At 35.3% G+C, this 17,398-nt stretch overlaps 1 protein-coding gene across 8 annotated transcripts in view; it reads left to right on the forward strand.

Moving 5' to 3' along the window:
* PCDH9 (protocadherin 9) overlaps nt 1–17,398 on the forward strand; it is a 669,079-nt gene that overhangs the window by 255,697 nt on the left and 395,984 nt on the right. For 3 of the 8 annotated variants that reach the window (XM_041487649.1, XM_041487654.1, XM_041487651.1), the window contains one exon: nt 11,900–11,920. The exons of 4 other annotated variants lie outside the window; for them this stretch is intronic. In XM_041487649.1, coding sequence (XP_041343583.1) covers nt 11,900–11,920 — 21 coding nt within the window. Of the gene's footprint in view, nt 1–550; nt 573–11,899; nt 11,921–17,398 lie in introns of all 8 variants that reach the window. One more of the 8 variants, XM_041487648.1, reaches the window with a different exon arrangement.

A 17,398-nucleotide genomic window follows, 5' to 3' on the forward strand; every position in this document is an offset into this window, starting at 1 on the left:
TTTCCATGAATATAGAAACAGGAAGGAACAGAATATGTGAGATACTTGCATTTAACTATTCACTTATTCTCTTGGGCAGTGACGTTTTGTATTAGCTTAAGAACTGTAACATACAGCAGTGTATATGGTAAGCAACAGTAATCTAATTGAACTGCTTGCAAGGCGCACAATTTCCTAGAAAGCTGTCAGTGAAGACTTCATGCATAGTCAGTGTAGAGTAAAGCAGCACTAAGCAGAGCTCTAACAGAGACCCATAGTCTGGCATTGAGTTTCTATGAGCCATTCAGCTTTCCCATGTAAAATCATCGGACTTTCAGACTTACAGATATTTTCAGTGATTTCCATGGCTTGCTCTGTCTGGAGCACTTGATGGTATTTTTTTCTGCAGTGAAGCTCGTTATGGATAATCACCTTGAGCTGTGTCTAGCTGACTAGCTTCTCACAATCATTTGGCAGTCAAATTCGGTGCAAATCAGCCTAGCAAAGTTGACAGTATTCTTCTCACAACTGTGCATGAAATCCTTATGTGATAATTTCTCATTTGCAGAAGACTGGAAAAAAGACATTATGAGGTATGTTTCTAGGGAGTCTTCATGTTTGTGTCAGTGACTTTCTCCTTGATCACTTCAAGGGTTCTCTTTTATGTTGCTGTATCCTCATTAATTTTGTTGCCATTTTCAGCCTGTTTTTCAATCCCTTTTTTGGTGTTATTTTACTGTGCTTTCTATAGGCTATTAATTTATTAATATTAGTTATACAAAATTAGACAAGGAGAAAAAGCTTTAACATTGACGCCATGAAGTAAAATGGTCCTGAAAAGATGCTGCAGAAATACTGCTTTTCAGTCAAGCAGTTCAAAGAACTTCTTAAACTTGGAAAGTCTTATTAGATTCCAGTGTTGGAAATTTCTTCTAAAGTCTTCGTAGTGCTTTTCAATTTTATTAAGTTTTTGGGTTTTGTTTTTCTGTTTAGCTCAGCAATCTGATTTTCAGAATGCTCTGACAGAAAAAACACTGAGTATGTCCAGGTCAGATCCACATTACATCATGAACGTTGTGTCACAAGCACACTGAGGTCAGAGTAAATGTCATTGGCAGGATGGGATAGTCTTCATTTACACAAGAATTTTAAATATTTGAAGTATGCAGTTTATTGACAAGTGCTACATGGGTCTTTCCTAAGACCTTCCAACATCAGCAGATTTGCCAACAGTATCCAAATCAGTCATCTCATCAAATACTGTGATTGCCTTTCTTTGACATTGACATTCCATTTGATTAAAGACTTATCCTTGAATTCTAGGTGCTTCCCAACTCTAGCCAGAGATTGCTTACTTAACACGAGATGAGAGTGCCTCAACTTGGTTTGTTTTTGGTTTTTTTTTATATAAGATAAACTATTTATTAAATGGGTTGCTTAACACATAAATGAGATGAGAGTGCCTCAACTTAGTTTGTTTTTGTTTTTTTTTTTTTATATAAGATAAACTATTTATTAAATGGGTTGCTTAACACATAAAGTTGAAAAATACATTCTTACTTGTTATTTCTTCAGATTTAAAATTGGTGTATCACACCTCTTAATTTTATACTTAGCATGGCAAACATCAGTGTCAAACACCATTGTCCAATTGTAAATAGAATGTGTTTTGTCAGGTGTGGGATTTCAGAAGATACCTAGATAGAGATGAATTTAACTCATATTTTTTTTTACTTGCTTTGATTTAATTGAGTAGTTCATCCTTATCTATCATTTGGCATTTTCAGTGTTTTATGCTTATAAGCAGGTCTTACTACAAAAGATATTTTGTTTCCTTTATACATCTTCCTTGGTCCACAAAAGTTATTCAAGAACAAAGGGTTGGAAACATGCAGATGTAAAATTCCAGCACAAACATGATAATCAGATTATCTGACTATCTGACAGATTATCTTCTGACTCTCCTGGACTAACTTGAGCTCTTAGAGTTCATTTACCCATAGAAGTCCAAAAGTAGTTTAACTCTGCATCTGGGATTCTTTACTAATGCTTAACTGTGCACTGTAAGACTAAACAGATCTTCCTGGTTATCTCGGCAATGACAGCAAAAGAATGGGACGAAAATATACATTCCTTTAGACTAATATGAGTTAAGAAGCCCCTAGATTGTAGATTAATTTGAGAAGTGGGCTTGCCTGTTATCACTGCTGTAATAGGAGTATGAGTGGCACAAAGTAGAGACAGACTAGTTCTTTTTCTATTTCTCCCTGTGTTGAAGGAAGAAGAAAAAACCTGCCCCAACACCCCTAGCAATATATCAGGTTGATTTTATGCTATAGTCCAGCAATATGATTGCAGCCTACATATACACTTTACTGATCAAGTAGATGCCAATTTAGCCATGGCAATGTTGTGTTAAGTGTGGGCTGAAATATTCTCACGCTCATCCTTTGGGAGATTTGGGACACTGGTCTAACAGCTGTCCTTAGCTAGTTTCACTACCATCACTGCCCAACATTTGGGATCTGACTGTAGAAGCACCTGGGACTACAGCATAGGCAGAACAGTGGGAATATAAATTGTAAATATGGATAAAATATAGATTTCTCTTTCAGTGCTGGGTTTGGTTCATCTGGTTCTTCTCTCTCCCCATCTCTCCCTTTGGAGAGGGGGTTGTTGCTTGTTTTCCTTCCCTCCAGAACAAACAAAGCAGGAAGGATGTAGTTAAATGTGTTGTCTCATCCAGTCATGTTTAAAATAATATGATCTGTATTTCTCTGGATTCCTATATCACTTCAGACCTCGTTTTTGTCTGAAGGTGCATTTGTCTAAGACAGAAAAGGAGAAACTTAATAAGTTAAATATCAGTAATTGATAAGAAGCTGAAAAATATTTCTTATTGTGTGTGTGCTTTCTGCTTTATTAGTGTGACTGTGTTAAATGCTCAGTGGTTTGCAATTTCAAGAAAAGTTTAAATCTCTGTTTCTGTGGACTCCCAAACCTGAAGTGCATCTTATGAAATATAGCTTGAAATATAGCTTATGAGGCACGCATGCCGATGCACTCACTTGCCCTGAACAATTTGTGAAAATTTCTCTGTCCTTCAGAAGTTATTTTTTCCTTGAATTTCTTTACCTTTGTATAGCAAGACATTAGTGCAGTTCTTTTATCCTCTTCTTTTATTGCATCAATAAATGTTCTTCTTGGCAAACTCTGTTTGGCAACAGTTTTTACTGCATGCTCAAATAAAAACCAGTATGGAACAGCATACAAACAAAATGTAATATCTTGAAGTGTGAATTAGTAACCTTCAAACTGGGTTTGCTGCTTTGCCACTAATGGAAATATACTCAGAGATCCTATTTTAATAGATGGTAGTATTTATCTCTCTTACATACTTGTTTGTACAGTGAATAAAGGATAAAAATTATTTCTAAGGGGATCTGTCCTACCTGTAGTAGAATGCAAGTTTTGTATTAAGGAGCAGTAAAAATTTATATTTCCTTTCTCATTTTTCTTCTTGCTCAAAGTTATAAAGCTATTCTATTTAATATACCTTTTGATCTTTTCTTGAGAAATAAAACTGTTACAGGATGTTTGCCTTTTGCTGGTGTGGCATCTAGGCAATAATAATTACAGATAAAACATTTAACTTTTTTTAATACTGAGTTTGAATATATATCATTAAACACCATGCCTCCAAATAAAGTGTGAACAGTTATTACTGTTATTTTCTTCTAAAATAATTACTTCCATGAGGGTTTTTTATTTTTCATTTGTAGAGAAAGCATTGAATTCATCTTCTATTTTGAAAAAAATCCCAAAATTTAAAAAAAACCCAAAACTTAAAAAACCCCAAATTTTGTAATAAAACTTTATTTATCTCAAGCCGATAAACATTGATGACCATTATTATGATGACCATTAGTAATTCTCACTAGTCTGAATTAAGAATTCCTTTTGCATTCCATCTTCTTGAATTGCTGTTCAGACCCATGACTTAGAGATTTTTTTCTGGAAAAAAAAATCACCCCAGAAGTATTGACAGTGAAGTAAATGGCTGTGTCTAAATGGATATATGTGGAGCACTTCCAGCTTGGGGTGAATGTTTTGCCATATCTCATTTCTCTCAAAGGATGGGACCTCAGTAGCTGCACATGTGGTTTTCCATGAGACCAGCACAAATTTTACTCGGTGTCAACACAGAAAATGAATCTTTCTGTGAGCAAGAATTTCTTCTGTGGTTGAAGGGGGCTAAATAAAGTCTAATGATTGAAAGAAAGAGGAGACACAATTCAGAGGAACTGAAACCAGACCATCATAAACAGAGACAGAGCTCTATGTAAGGTTAGATAAATGATAAATGATAACCTAGATAAATGTTTGTTATGAGAGGGCATAATTGGGTGAGTCAGACAAAGTGTGGAGTTTATAAAATTAAAATCCAAAATCAAAAGGGTTCAGATTCTGGGAGCTTCAGAAGTTCTTTTATTTTTTTTAAATGTCAGGAGGTCAGCTCTTTATCTAAGAATGTACTTTTAATTAGGGGTCACATCACTGTAGTAAGTGGGTGAATCACAAATGTTCAAAAATAGAAATGCTTGCAGATTTATGCATAAATGTTTATTTTCAGAAAGCTTAATTGCATGTGGAAGCAGATGGAAAATTAATGGAGTTCACTTTATGTCTGGGAGCAACTGGAATTTGAGTGCAGAGTAGAACTGGCTGGAAAATGGAGGAAAAATATACCATTTCACTCCCATTTATTCACAACCTTCAAGTGGGACTACTTTTTTTACTTTTTTTTCTTTAATGGCTGTTCCTAAAGCTTTCATTTCTTTCCCTGTTTTGTTCACAGAGGATATAATATATTTATTCATTGCAATTTCTCTCTCTTTTTTTTTTCTTTTTTTTTTTTTTCCCCAAACAATTGCATTTTTTGGTGTTGCAGTAATTGTCTCTTGGTTTAGCTTGTGTCTTCTGGCATTTGACACAACAATATCTGTATTTTCAGATATTTTAAACTGTTGTGGTGCTTCTTCCTTAGCTGCTGCCTCATTCTGCTGAATTTAGGAGAACCTCAGAAATATAATGAATAAATTATTTACTTCTCGCTATCACAACAATTTTTTCCACTGAGTGGGTGAATGAGTGGGTGAAAATCTAACAATTTCACTAGTTAACTAAATTGTTTAGTTAACTAAAATAATTTAATTAATTTCAGTACCCATTTCTTTCAATTATTCAATTAATATACATAAGAATGGTCCTAATATCGTGTGTTCAAGGTTTCCTAGCCTATTCTATCACAGCTCTGGACAAACATATTGTGTATATATCACATATTTTTGTTTGTGTGAGGGTTTCTTTTTCTCTGCTTTCTGTTCCTGAAACCTGTGGTCTAAGTGACTTCTGGCTCAGGGGCTTTAGCTTATCTTTGTATTCTGTATTTCCTGATGGACTTCCATTTTGCACTTACACATGGAAAAAGACTGGTGGGGTGTTTTTTTTCTTTTTTTTTTCTTTTTTTTTTTTTCTGTTTTGTTTTTGGTTTTTGCAGGTTTTTTTCCTGTGCTTTTAGATGTTTTCCATGCATGCAAAACCTTATTTTACATTTCACTGATTTCAGCTGACAGCTGAAGTAAAGTGGTTGTTGTTTCTATGCTATTTTTCTGGATCTGAATTGTTAATTTTCGTCTGGGAGGTAAAATGCATGCACTTAATTTGTTTTCTGATGTACTTTTATGAAGTAACAACTGAGCATAACTGAGTAACAATCATAAGGTTTTTGACAAAGCTTTTAAAATTATGTTATTTGATAACTATTTTGAAATAGAAGATTAAATATAGAATAATTTTATATCTGTCCATTTTAGGCAAACATTTTGAATTCAAAGTGTGAAAACCAGCATTGGGTAAAATACTCAACTTGTCCCAAGTGCTGCCATATTAATTAAAATGCCACTGGAAGTCAGCTTAAGCAGTGTTTCAATGCTAGTATCTGTTCCTGTCACTGTGTTTGATGCTTCAGCTGAAGCAGTTTTACCATGTCATTTTGTGTGCACTGTATGAGTGTCTCTGATAAGACTTCTTCCTTGTAGGGATGAAATCCAAAAATCAATGTCAGATGGAAATCAAAGTTTTCAAAGTTTGAAGGATTGATGGAAAGAGATTTTAATGAGTGCCAATTTCAATCTTTACCTTCCTAAATTTGTCAGAAAGGGCAAGCATGAAATTCCTGGTTGTAGATATCTGGGAGACATGTTTGAAATTAAGGAGTTTAGAAAAAAATTAGAATTAAAATCAAGAGTAAAAATGTGACTGAAGTGAAGAAATACTTGTTTCCATATTTTACCTGGAAATGTAACTCAGATTTTGAGGAAATTAAATATGTGCCTGTACCTTTGTGAAAATGGTTGATAACCCCATTCCAATTGCTTCTTAATAATACACATAAAATTTAATTGATTCCAAACAAGTAGCTATTTCTTCTTACTTAAAATAAATAAAAAATCCCATCTGTCAGAAGCATGCTTCCCAGAGACACCACAAAGTAGAAGACTCAAACAAGGGAAATGAGGAAATGTACCCTACTTTTTCTTTTTCTTTTTAATTTAAGCATGACATCACAAAAAATATTGTGTGAGCTGAGGTTAATTTTGTTGATGATCAATTGCAGTTATACAGTCAATGCACCATTTTAATTGGTAGTGCTTGTGCATCTGTGTCTTTTGATATAAACCCCATTTTTTTAATAGTTCTATACTGATTTTTTTTTTCCCTGTTTAAGGTAGCCAAATTTTCCTTTGCTAAAAATTGTGTGCTTGTGCCCTACATTTTATATTGCCACTTAAGGAGCTGATTTTAAACTATGATGGGCAAATCATTCAAGTGAAAACAAAGGTAGTTGCTCTTTCTTCATGTACCAGGATCAAATTAAAACTGAGTAATAAAAACAAAAAGAGAGAAATAAATTGGAAGCTTATTCATTGTAACAGCTGGGCTCCATGGCTACTAATTCTAAACCTGATATTTGCCTCTTTCAAATATTTACTCTGAAATAAAAATACAATTAAGAACAAAATGGGGGAAAACAGCTGAAAAAATTTCTGCAATTTCTGCAAAACTTCTTAGAAGCAGGTTATATAGTCTGTTGAAGAAAGATCTTGGTCCTTTTGATACTTGGGATTATTTTTTTTTTTTTCAATAAATATTGCACTGAAAACACATAGCCTTGTGATATTCTTCAGAAATCTGTGATAAGGATGTCCCTTCCTTACATGAACTTGGGCAACAGCATGCCTGTTCTTTGTGAAGAACAAAGACTTCACAGGTAGTCAGGCTTTGAAAGAACTCTGCATGCCACAGGCATAGTCTTTTCCCAGGTGTGATTTGAGAGAAGAGCCATTCTGTACCCAGCTGCATGAAGCTAAAACTGGCAATGGAGACTCTTCATCCATGGAAATTCCCCAAACTTAACTAAACTAGACAAAGCCAGTCTTGCTCTCAAATTAGCTTCTGCTTTAAATGGTTAGACTAGATGATTGCCCCAGTTCTCTTCCAACATAAATTATTTTACAGTCATAAAATGCACTGTATTTTAAAATTTGGCATAATGGCTGGGTTCAGAGTGCATCTTCCTGGTGTGATAGCATCCTTCCCACAATAATGGCCATAGTTTAATATTGCGCTTTAGCTCTGACAGCTTGGATGTCTAAAAGCTATTGAAATTATATACGGCAGCTCCCCACAGGCATCCCAGAACCTTTTGCTCTATAGTCACCTAATCAGAGATTTACTTTCTTATTCCCTTCTACATTTTTATCTTCTTTAGAAAAAAAAAATGCTTCTGAAGTCCAAATGTCATTTTGATTGAAGTTTAACTTCAGCTAATCATATGTGCTTATAGTGCTCAGTGTATGCCTAGCAAGTCTTGCTCTGGAACTTAAAAGAATCGAAACAACCAAACCCCACAAGAAATTGTATGCTCTTGGTGTTACTCATTAGGAATAAAAATTTTGGGGAAATGAATTCTTTTAAAGAAAGGTTTTCCAAACTTGTAATCGCAAATACAGTGGCAGTTACAGGCGTATTAGCTTCTATTTCTACAACAATAAGAAGAAACGAGTCTGTCTCACTTTTGCTTTTTATAGCTTGTTTTTCTGTCAGAATTGTGAGTTGGTAGTAGAAGAGCTAGCTGGAGGAGACAAAATATATGCAGAGAAAAGACTTTAGCTCTATGAAACACTTACTGAACACTGACAGAGCCTGACCCTCCACTTTCTACTGTCCATATGCCACCATCTTTCCTTAGCCATAAAAAGAGGCTTTGCCAGTCCCCTAAATGAGGAACCAAACATGACAGCTCAGCTGATGGTGTTGACATTGGCAGCAGACTTGATGGACAGAACCAAACCTTGCCGTGGACTCTCTCCTGCTAATTAGCTGTTCGAAGGAACTCTGTGTGCCACAGGCACAGTCTTATTGGAAAAGGACATCTTTGCCATTCACCCTGACAGCTGTGATGCAGCTGTTCACAGCGTGAATTGAGCACAGAGGGGGAGGGTGGGAGGTGGAGAAGGAGGAGGAGGATTTAGAACAAGTGGCAGCTCTGGTATCTTGCAGTGCAGCCGTCCAGAGCTATAATAAACAACTGGAATAGAGAGGAGAGAAGATGGGAATTGAAATTTATAAAATGGGAACAGAGTTTAAGTATTTAACAAGAGGAAGAGTGAGAGGAAGGACTGCCCCATGAGGGCTTTGTAAGGCACCTGGAGTGGTACATTCTTGAGATTAGTGCAGGCTGAGGCAAACCATCCTGATTTTCTATAGATCGTGTGCATGTCCAGGGATATTAATGGGGGATGTGCTCCAGAAAGTCTGAAAAGTGCAAGTGTAGGGAGCAGCATGGGCCTGAATAACTTATTGATGTACCATAGATCTGATGACTTTGGAGGGAGAGAAGTGAAGCCTCTTTCCTGGCTGAGGGAAGGAGTTGAGAAAAAGTAGTTGCTGTTTGTTCTGAATGATTATAAGTGGGGAATGAGAGAGTTTGAGAAAATGCTCCTGCTGTTTTTCAAAGCAAATACCCTTGCTGAAGCAGGAACTCTGATGTGCTAAAATATACAGTTATTTGAGATTGGAATATGTCCTCTCATATTGGAATATGTGGAAGAAATGTCTGACTTGGTTAAATGTTAACTATGCACTACAGAAGATAAAGGTGTGGTGATGAGGATGTAGAAGATTCACTTGACATATTGGCATTATCACTGTTGTACGTTTGTTAGTTCCCATTAAATTTTACTTCCAGTTGTTTGGTTTTTAACAGACAGAGTGAGAGTGAGGTCCTATTTTGGACCTTTTGTAATGGCAAGCTATCAGTTTTAAACTTACCAAGCAGTTTATAATAAAGTTTTAGAGGGTCAATAGATTGCAAAATTATTTCCAAGGTTAAAGTTTGCAATTTAAAAAATGTTGATGTCATTGAGGAGGTAAAAAAACCATTTCAAAATAAATAAGTGAAATAGGGATAACAGCAACATTTCCCTCCCCAGAACTCAGTCTAAACACTTTCAGTAAAGCTGAGCATTAAAAAAAAAAATTATTACAGTATTAATTGATTTTTCTCTGTGTTTTATAGAAGCAGAAAGTTTAAGACAAATATTTTGCTTGCAATATATCTGTCCTAGGCTAAGGGAAGGAGAGATAGATTGCTTTAGAAAACTTCTTTGTAGAAAGTTTCTGGTATAATTTTACAACTGAGTGGGTTACTTTGTGATAGCATTGAGATTTGGGAAGTCCCTGCAAATTGATTCTTTTTAAGTTTTTTTCTTTTTATTGCTGATTACTTATGGGTTTTATTACATGTGACTTCTCTTTTCTCCACTGACATACAGACAACGTAGCTAACAGTACACTGCAGTTGGTAGCCAAAAATGTCCCAAAGCAGATGTTTCTATTGTCATAGCAAAGAAACCACACATATGCTTACACACATCACCAGTGTTTTGGTTTGGTTTTTATTTATTTTTTTTTTAATTTAGTACTAGGCTCTTATTGCCTCTTATCTTTCACTGAAGAAACAACAAATAATATAAAAAGAAAATATAACAAACCTCCCCCCCAAAAAAATAACAAGGATTATTTTCGTGATTTATACTTAAATAAAAAAAATCCAAAACACTTAGAAAATATTAACTTATACGTTGGGAACATTCTCAGTCAGTCCTTGCTCTTTTTTATGGTTGGACTGCAGACTGTTCCTGTAATTTTTATTTGAGTGTACATAATGTATCCTGTACTACATTTACAGAGGCTTGTAATGCCTTATGGTGACATTCTGTTTATTTTCACTCCTGACTTGTCAGGTAATCCAAATTATTTTAGTGAAAACTTTAGATATTCTTCATAAATACTTGATGTGCTTGCACAACCTGAGGTCTTAGATTTTATACAAGTCTCGTGACAAATGCAAAATCAATTTTTTTGTGAGTGATTTTTTTTCAGTTAAAAAAATTAAAAAGTGAGTGTTGACATGCTTTGTCCACCAAAAAGGTAAGAACCTTTTTGTTTTGTTTTTTAAATTTTGAAGAATTCAACAAGCCTTTTATATTTCTATTTGTCCTAGCAATACTTTTCAAAATTGTGTACAATTAATGGTTTTTAAGTGCTCAGTTTTTGACATCTGTTCTGTGTAACTGGTTAGTCAGCTTAAGAGTTTTAATAGTAAATCATATATCAATTTCTTTTCATAACTGATTTAAGTGTTCATTGCACAGCTTGAGATTTGGGAACTCCTTCTATGTATTTTTCAGCTTTAGTAGTAAGAAGGCTTTAAAGATTTGCATGCACTTTTATTCCTGTGATCTTAATTGTGTAAGCTTGTCATTGCACATAAAATTGGTAGTTTCGTACAAGGAGGTTTTTTTTAAACTTTATATTACTAGTCTAGTTTACAAAAAGTGGAATAATTTTACACCTATTTTTGCAGTGGGTATATATTTTTTTTTCATCAGGAAAACAGTATATTCTCTATTACCATGTATTTTCAGCATCTGATACAAGGCAATTTTGTGTGGTTTATTCACGAATGGCTGCAGCTGTACCTTTGCATGCTATGCTGTATTAATGACATAAAATCTGACTTGTTTTTGTTAACGACTAATTCAGGAGATAATGATATCTTTCACTTTTATTTACATTATACAGAACCTAGGAAAATATTGGTAGATGCTTAAGAGAGAATGTTTCTTGTGAACTGCCAATGTTTTTGATAATGAACAAACCCAGGAATTTTAATTTAATTAAGATCCCTGTCATGCTTGTCTTAAGGTTTAGGCAGAATCGTGCCCAGAAGATGGATACAACCTGCCAGTCATGAAGAGATGACTTAGAAAAGCCCTTAAGGGTTAATATGTTTAATAATCCTTCTGCATGAGATTATTACCTCAGTAACAAAAAGAGGAGAGAGGTTGGGAATTTTGGGGAATTTTTAACCTTTTCATACTGACATAAAATGACAAATCGGTGAGGTGAAAGGAGAATGACAGTTTCTCTCATTCTGTTTTCACCACTAACATCTGTTGTTTCTTTACTGCGTCGTGACCGAAGGACAACAGAACACTCCTCTAGACACAGGGTATTAGTTATACTTATGAAGAGCAAGTATATCAGTAAGAAATTTGGTTTTTTAATTTAGCATTTTTATGGTAGTGAGTTTTGTTTTAATCTAGGAACTTTTATTAGAGATATTATGATAATCCGCAAGACACTGATACCTTCAGCAGTCATAATCTTTCAGATTTCTTCTCTCTGAAATTAAAATGGTATCCCTGAGTGTTGCAGATACAATCTGTTTGATGGCATGTTTATGTGTTTATGAGTTTCTAGGAGATGAACAGGAAAGAGAGTTGCACAGAGAAGCACAGCTTTTCACCTAGTATGTCAGATACAGTCAGTATCCATTACAGAATTCCTTTTCATATATACATATATATTAGGGGAGCAGTTAACAGGTGCATTAAATTGTGGGCTTTTTCTCCTAAATAACATTGCAAGTATTAGTAAGCCACAGGGGGATCTATCTGTGTCTTTTTTTCAGGAAGAGAATTTTCATGTTTAGTTTCTCCTCATTTATTTTCCCCAGTCTTGCTTGCACTCTTCCTTGCTCTCAGTCTCTCTTTCACATTCTTCTGTCCTATTGCACACTTGTCACGTGCAGTACTGCACTCTCCTGTGCCTGCTCACTGCCTCTGACATTTTCTCAGGTGTGGTCTGTCTCTTTCATGTGCTCTCTTGTGTGTGCTATCACTCTATGTTTTATTACTTATCCTTGCATACTCACTTTCCTGCTCTTGCTCCCTTGCTTTCCCTTGTTTGAATGATTTCTCTTACTCTCACTCCCTTTCTCATTTATGCTCTTGAATTCTCATTCTTTTTCTTTCTCCTGTGCACTGTGTGTCTCTGTCTCTTCTATTCTTTGACTCCTCTCAAACTTCTTGTATCTTATTTTCTTAAGGTAAATGTGAGGGGTTTTTTAAGCCAGAAAATGGTCAGGTATTAGTGACCGTTATGGTCTGGTTTTTACAGTTATTAGAAATGCCTCTGCCCAAATTAAGGCACAAGTCTCTGACAGTGACACAAGATAGGTTGATCACAAGGCACAACACTGCTTTATGAACATCCTTAATTGAATTCATAGGTGAGATTTTTTTTTTTTTTTCAGTTGTTCCCTTCCTCTTCCTTCCACCCCCTTCCTCCCCTCAATCAAGTCGTTGCTTGGAGGCAAAGAGAGTAAGGGGAGAAGGGAAAGAAGCTCATTTAGCAGCCAGGGTAGACATAAGCATCATAGTACCAATCAATCAACACACATGCTCTCCCACTGAGACTCCCCTGTGACCTTGAGGAGTGTGACAAATGACTTAGAGGACAGAACAGACAGAAGGTTTGTGATAAACCAAAAAATTGTGTTCTTCTGGGTGATGAAGAAAAATAAAAATGAAGAGTGAGGGTAGATACATATTTGGTTTGAACAGGAGTCGATAAATTTTGTAACTACTTTTCACTGTACTGGCAGTGGTTAGAGGAGTTTACTGTCACAGTAATCAAGACTTCTTCAATAAACCTCACTGCAGTGTTTACAGTACTTCTTTTTTGTGCAGTACTCTGCTGCTTTATGGCTCTGAGCTCTCAGCTGTGCCTGGAGGTAGTAGCAGTTATTGATAACTAATTCCAGAGGCAACATATCTCCTCAAATTCATGTTGAGGGAGAATAATCAGTAGAGTGAATCACTTAACCTGGACAGACTTCACTCACTCTGAAATCTGCAGCACATTAACTCAGTCATGAGAAGATTATTATTAATCATAAATGTTTGATACATCAGTAAGTGCAGCAACTTACAGTCCGGTTGTAGATACAATTTCAGCAGACTTTTAAAAACTATTTTTACATATGTTATTTTTTTTAATAGAGAAGTTGAAATACGCAATCTTTTTGAATCTATTATGTATCTATGAATCTAGTGCAGTATGGAGAAAGGTGCATTTTCTCGCACACACCAATATATGCCTAGCCTCAGCAGAAAACATTGGAGAAAGAACTTTTGCCAAATTATTCATTCTTAGTGTCTCCTTCAGAATGCAGATCGGTATTTTCTTTACTGATTCATCCCCATCCATTTTTCTTTAGATGCTTTTACCCTTATCAACATGAGTCTCTGTATTTGCTCAGTGTTAAGCACCTAGTAATTGTGATTGCTATTATGTATTTCAGCCAGCCAGACTTTGGTACTATACTTGGTACATACTCTTGGTAGTATATTTAGATTCCTCTTCTCTCCAGCTCTACTTTTTTCTGTACAAAATACCCAAAACAAACAACTAGTCACCTTTCTGATGGGATATAGACTGTCGAATACACATCAGAGGTTAGTAATATTTGTTCTCCATAATTGCCATTACATTCAAATGCATAGAGTGTATGAACCTGATTTTCTAATCTCATTGCTGCAGTTTAGAAAACCATTTCCCTTCATATTCCTTTCTTTGTTCTGGGTGGAAGAGATCTATTACAAACAAATTTGAGAACTACATTTTTTTTCTAATGACAGACTGCACTTTGCAATGCAGGAAAAACTATTTTTGGTTCATCAGACTCCATAGCAGTGCTAGTAAACCAAAGGCTAAATGAAAGGAAATGGCATGCGTTTGGGAAAGCAGACAGTTAAGTGTCATCATCCTTCTAATGATGTTGAAGATGGTCAGATTGGTAAAATGCCCAGATCTCCCTTGTGGCAGCTGTAATTCAGTGTCTGATGCTTTAGTGTATCAGAATTGTGAATTAAAATAATAGGAAAAAAGCATTACCTTTTGAAGAGCTGACATAATTTACAGAAATGTAGTCCACTTTAAAAACAAGTAAGTGACAAGCCCTGTAAGGTCCTAGAAAATGACAGGAGAAAATAGTCTGTTTCTGTTTCAAAAGACTTGTGTTAAGTGTACCAACAAGGTAATTCACTATCAGAAGGCAGCAAATATGTATCAAGAAATTAATCAGAAAATTGATTGTTCCTGGGGATTTTAATGAGGTAAGTAACCCATTCCTGTAGAGCAATTAAAATCTTCAGCACCTTGCTGAAGGTAGCCCTGTTTTGAAAGTGTTAAGTAACCAGATTTAGCTGAACTTTTCATTCAGGTAAGGCCAAATTGGTACTGTGCAACTTTGCAGCGCACTTATCCCCTCATTTGCCCTAATGAGGGCCTTCAGAATGGGTCTGACAATGGTAAATGACAGAAAACTGGGATTATAGGTTCGTGTGAGGGAAAAGATATAAAAAGAATAGTTTATGTCTTGAGTCATTAAGACTGAATTGTATTTCTAGGTGCTATGCTCTATTAATATGAGTAACTATGCTCAAATGTAGAATACAAAACTGTAACTTTCTATCCAGTAGATGTTTCATATGGAAGATAAGATGTTTTGCCTGACACTACCAAAAAGCCAATAAATGGTTTTCAAGAACTTCACCTTTTCCAAGAAGAGTTATGGGGATTTTTTTGTTTGTTTGGCTTTTTTTTTTTTTTTTGAACATTGGATCACTGATTATCATGTTGACATGTTGCCCATTTGTAATGAATTTATTTTAGTTGGATCAAGTCTGTATCTATCAGAAGTAGTTAATCTTATAATAAACAAAAACAACAAACAGACAAAAAACTTTTGAAAGTATCTTCAAGGACAGGGAAACATGAGCATCTGGGTATTTGTATTAGTTTGGGAACACAAGACATGTAGCTTTGTGTCTCAAAGAGATAAAGAAAATAGAACAGAAACTTGAACCCAGGTCATTAAAGCCCTAAGATAGCACTTTAATCACTGTACCTATCCATCCTTTGGAAGAAGATTATTAATGCAACTATTTTCATCTTCTGCTTTTAATAGTCTGTTTTCTTATAAAGTAACAAAACACCTCAATGGAGAGTTCTGCTGCTCCTGCCTGGATTTATTACAATTGAACAGTAGGTTTTGTTATCAATGCCAAAAGCTTTTAGCCTGAATCCAGTTTTGGTTTATCCCAAAAAAGAAAGATTAGTACATTTGATAATAGAATTCATATCCCTGTATAAATGTTCTCTTTATGTGGTGGAAGTATGGATACTTTTGGCTCATTTAGTTTATTGCTGGAGGTGTGAAATACTAGAGGCCAAATATTGACACACCAATATAGTCAATTTAATGAAAACACCTGGTTTTGTAGGGTGAATGCAAGGTGAATTTGGCTGTAAAACTAACAGTAACTTTGGGAAGTGTTAAGTATGCTTTTAATGTAAAAATAAACACAGTTTTATGGGGGGGGAATAAAATAAAAGGTTTGAAAGGAGAGCACTGTAAAACTAGAGCTTAACAGTTTGCATAGATAAACTTTGCTGCAACAAGATTTAGTTCATTAGAACATTACAAAACATTGCGATGTAATGTTTGGGAGAATGTGGTATTTCAGGTGTAGTCTAATGTGTGCCAGTTATGCTTGTCCATAGATTGATAACTGTGGAGGACTTACCATATACAGCAAGCATAAACCCAAAGCAGACAAAAAAATCCTTGTTTTGTCAAATCAGAAATCTAATCTTGTGTTTTTCTTTTTTTGTTCCAGTGGAGAGGTCCAGTGACAATGAATCCTGGTTGATTCTTTATAACCTTTAAATGATTATTAAGCTAGAATCACCATGGCTTGGTAAGGGTAATTGGGTAAATAAGAAAAATTGAGGAAGAAGAAGCCAATATATTACCTATTCAATGGTGACATTGATTTCAAAGAGCACTTCTTAAAATAGGTACTTGAAATAGAAGTTATGTGACCACAGCTGGGTTTAAGGGAAGGGTGTACCAGAGTCATTGCCAGTAAATTAAAATTTAAGTTATTGGTAATCCTTTTAGTAACAAATATTAAACCATTACTTTTTAAACAACACAAAACAAGAAGAAGAAACCCATAAAGGTTTGTGATCTGTATGTCCCTGAGTCTACCCTTTAAGGAATAAAAGAAAAAGAAAACCTCTCATACTGTAATGAAATGAATTTTATTTTGCAGGCACTGGGCCCATGCCATTTCATTTCATTACCAGGATACGCTGAGCAGGCTGGAATCAGCAAGAACTACAGGCAATGCAAACTGATGATAAGCATTTCATCATGCCCTAAACATATTAAATTTTCAGCAATAAATTTTATCAACACCATCTTCATGGCAGGATAACATTTCCCCCCCTTCTTTCTTTACCCCACTCTCCCCTCACCCCATTGGCTTTTTCTCTGCAAATACAGCTCGTACGTGACTGTTCTGAAAACAAATTTTTAAGAAATCAATAACTAAAAAAAATTTACAATTTAGCTAGTCCAGTAATTATCCTTCAGGCTACTGCCTCTACTTACTGAAAATGGGAAAATAAAGTTACAGTGTGAGCAAGAGTAACAATAGATGAACCTCGTTAGGTTTTGTGACAGTCCTTAGATTTTCTCCTAAAACTAAATATATATCCATGGGGATAGTATATTCAGTTGAAGACCTCATTCCCAGATATTTTGTCTTTACAGAATACTGATGTAGAAAAAGGAAGTATAATTCTAAAAGAAAAGGTTGTAGATTTGATATTTATAATAATGTAGTCAATAAAATGTCACCAATTTCCAATGGCTGCAGTGGTGAAGTGGCTAAAACCCAGAAGTCCCTGAGTATCAGGACCAGGAGAAAACCTTATCTATTGAACTACCCAGCTGGTATCCCAGTAATCAGTAACAGACGAGACAGGAACACATAACTGTGAAACAGAGCGAGTGGGTGATGATTTTGTTTTCGTCTAGAAAAGGTCTGTTCTTCCTGAGCACTTCTCTGGTTAACTGTGTAGCATCTTTAAT

Source organism: Pyrgilauda ruficollis, unplaced genomic scaffold (assembly GCF_017590135.1).
Source record: "Pyrgilauda ruficollis isolate IOZ18807 unplaced genomic scaffold, ASM1759013v1 scaffold82, whole genome shotgun sequence".
NCBI classification, from domain to species: Eukaryota; Metazoa; Chordata; class Aves; order Passeriformes; family Passeridae; genus Pyrgilauda; species Pyrgilauda ruficollis.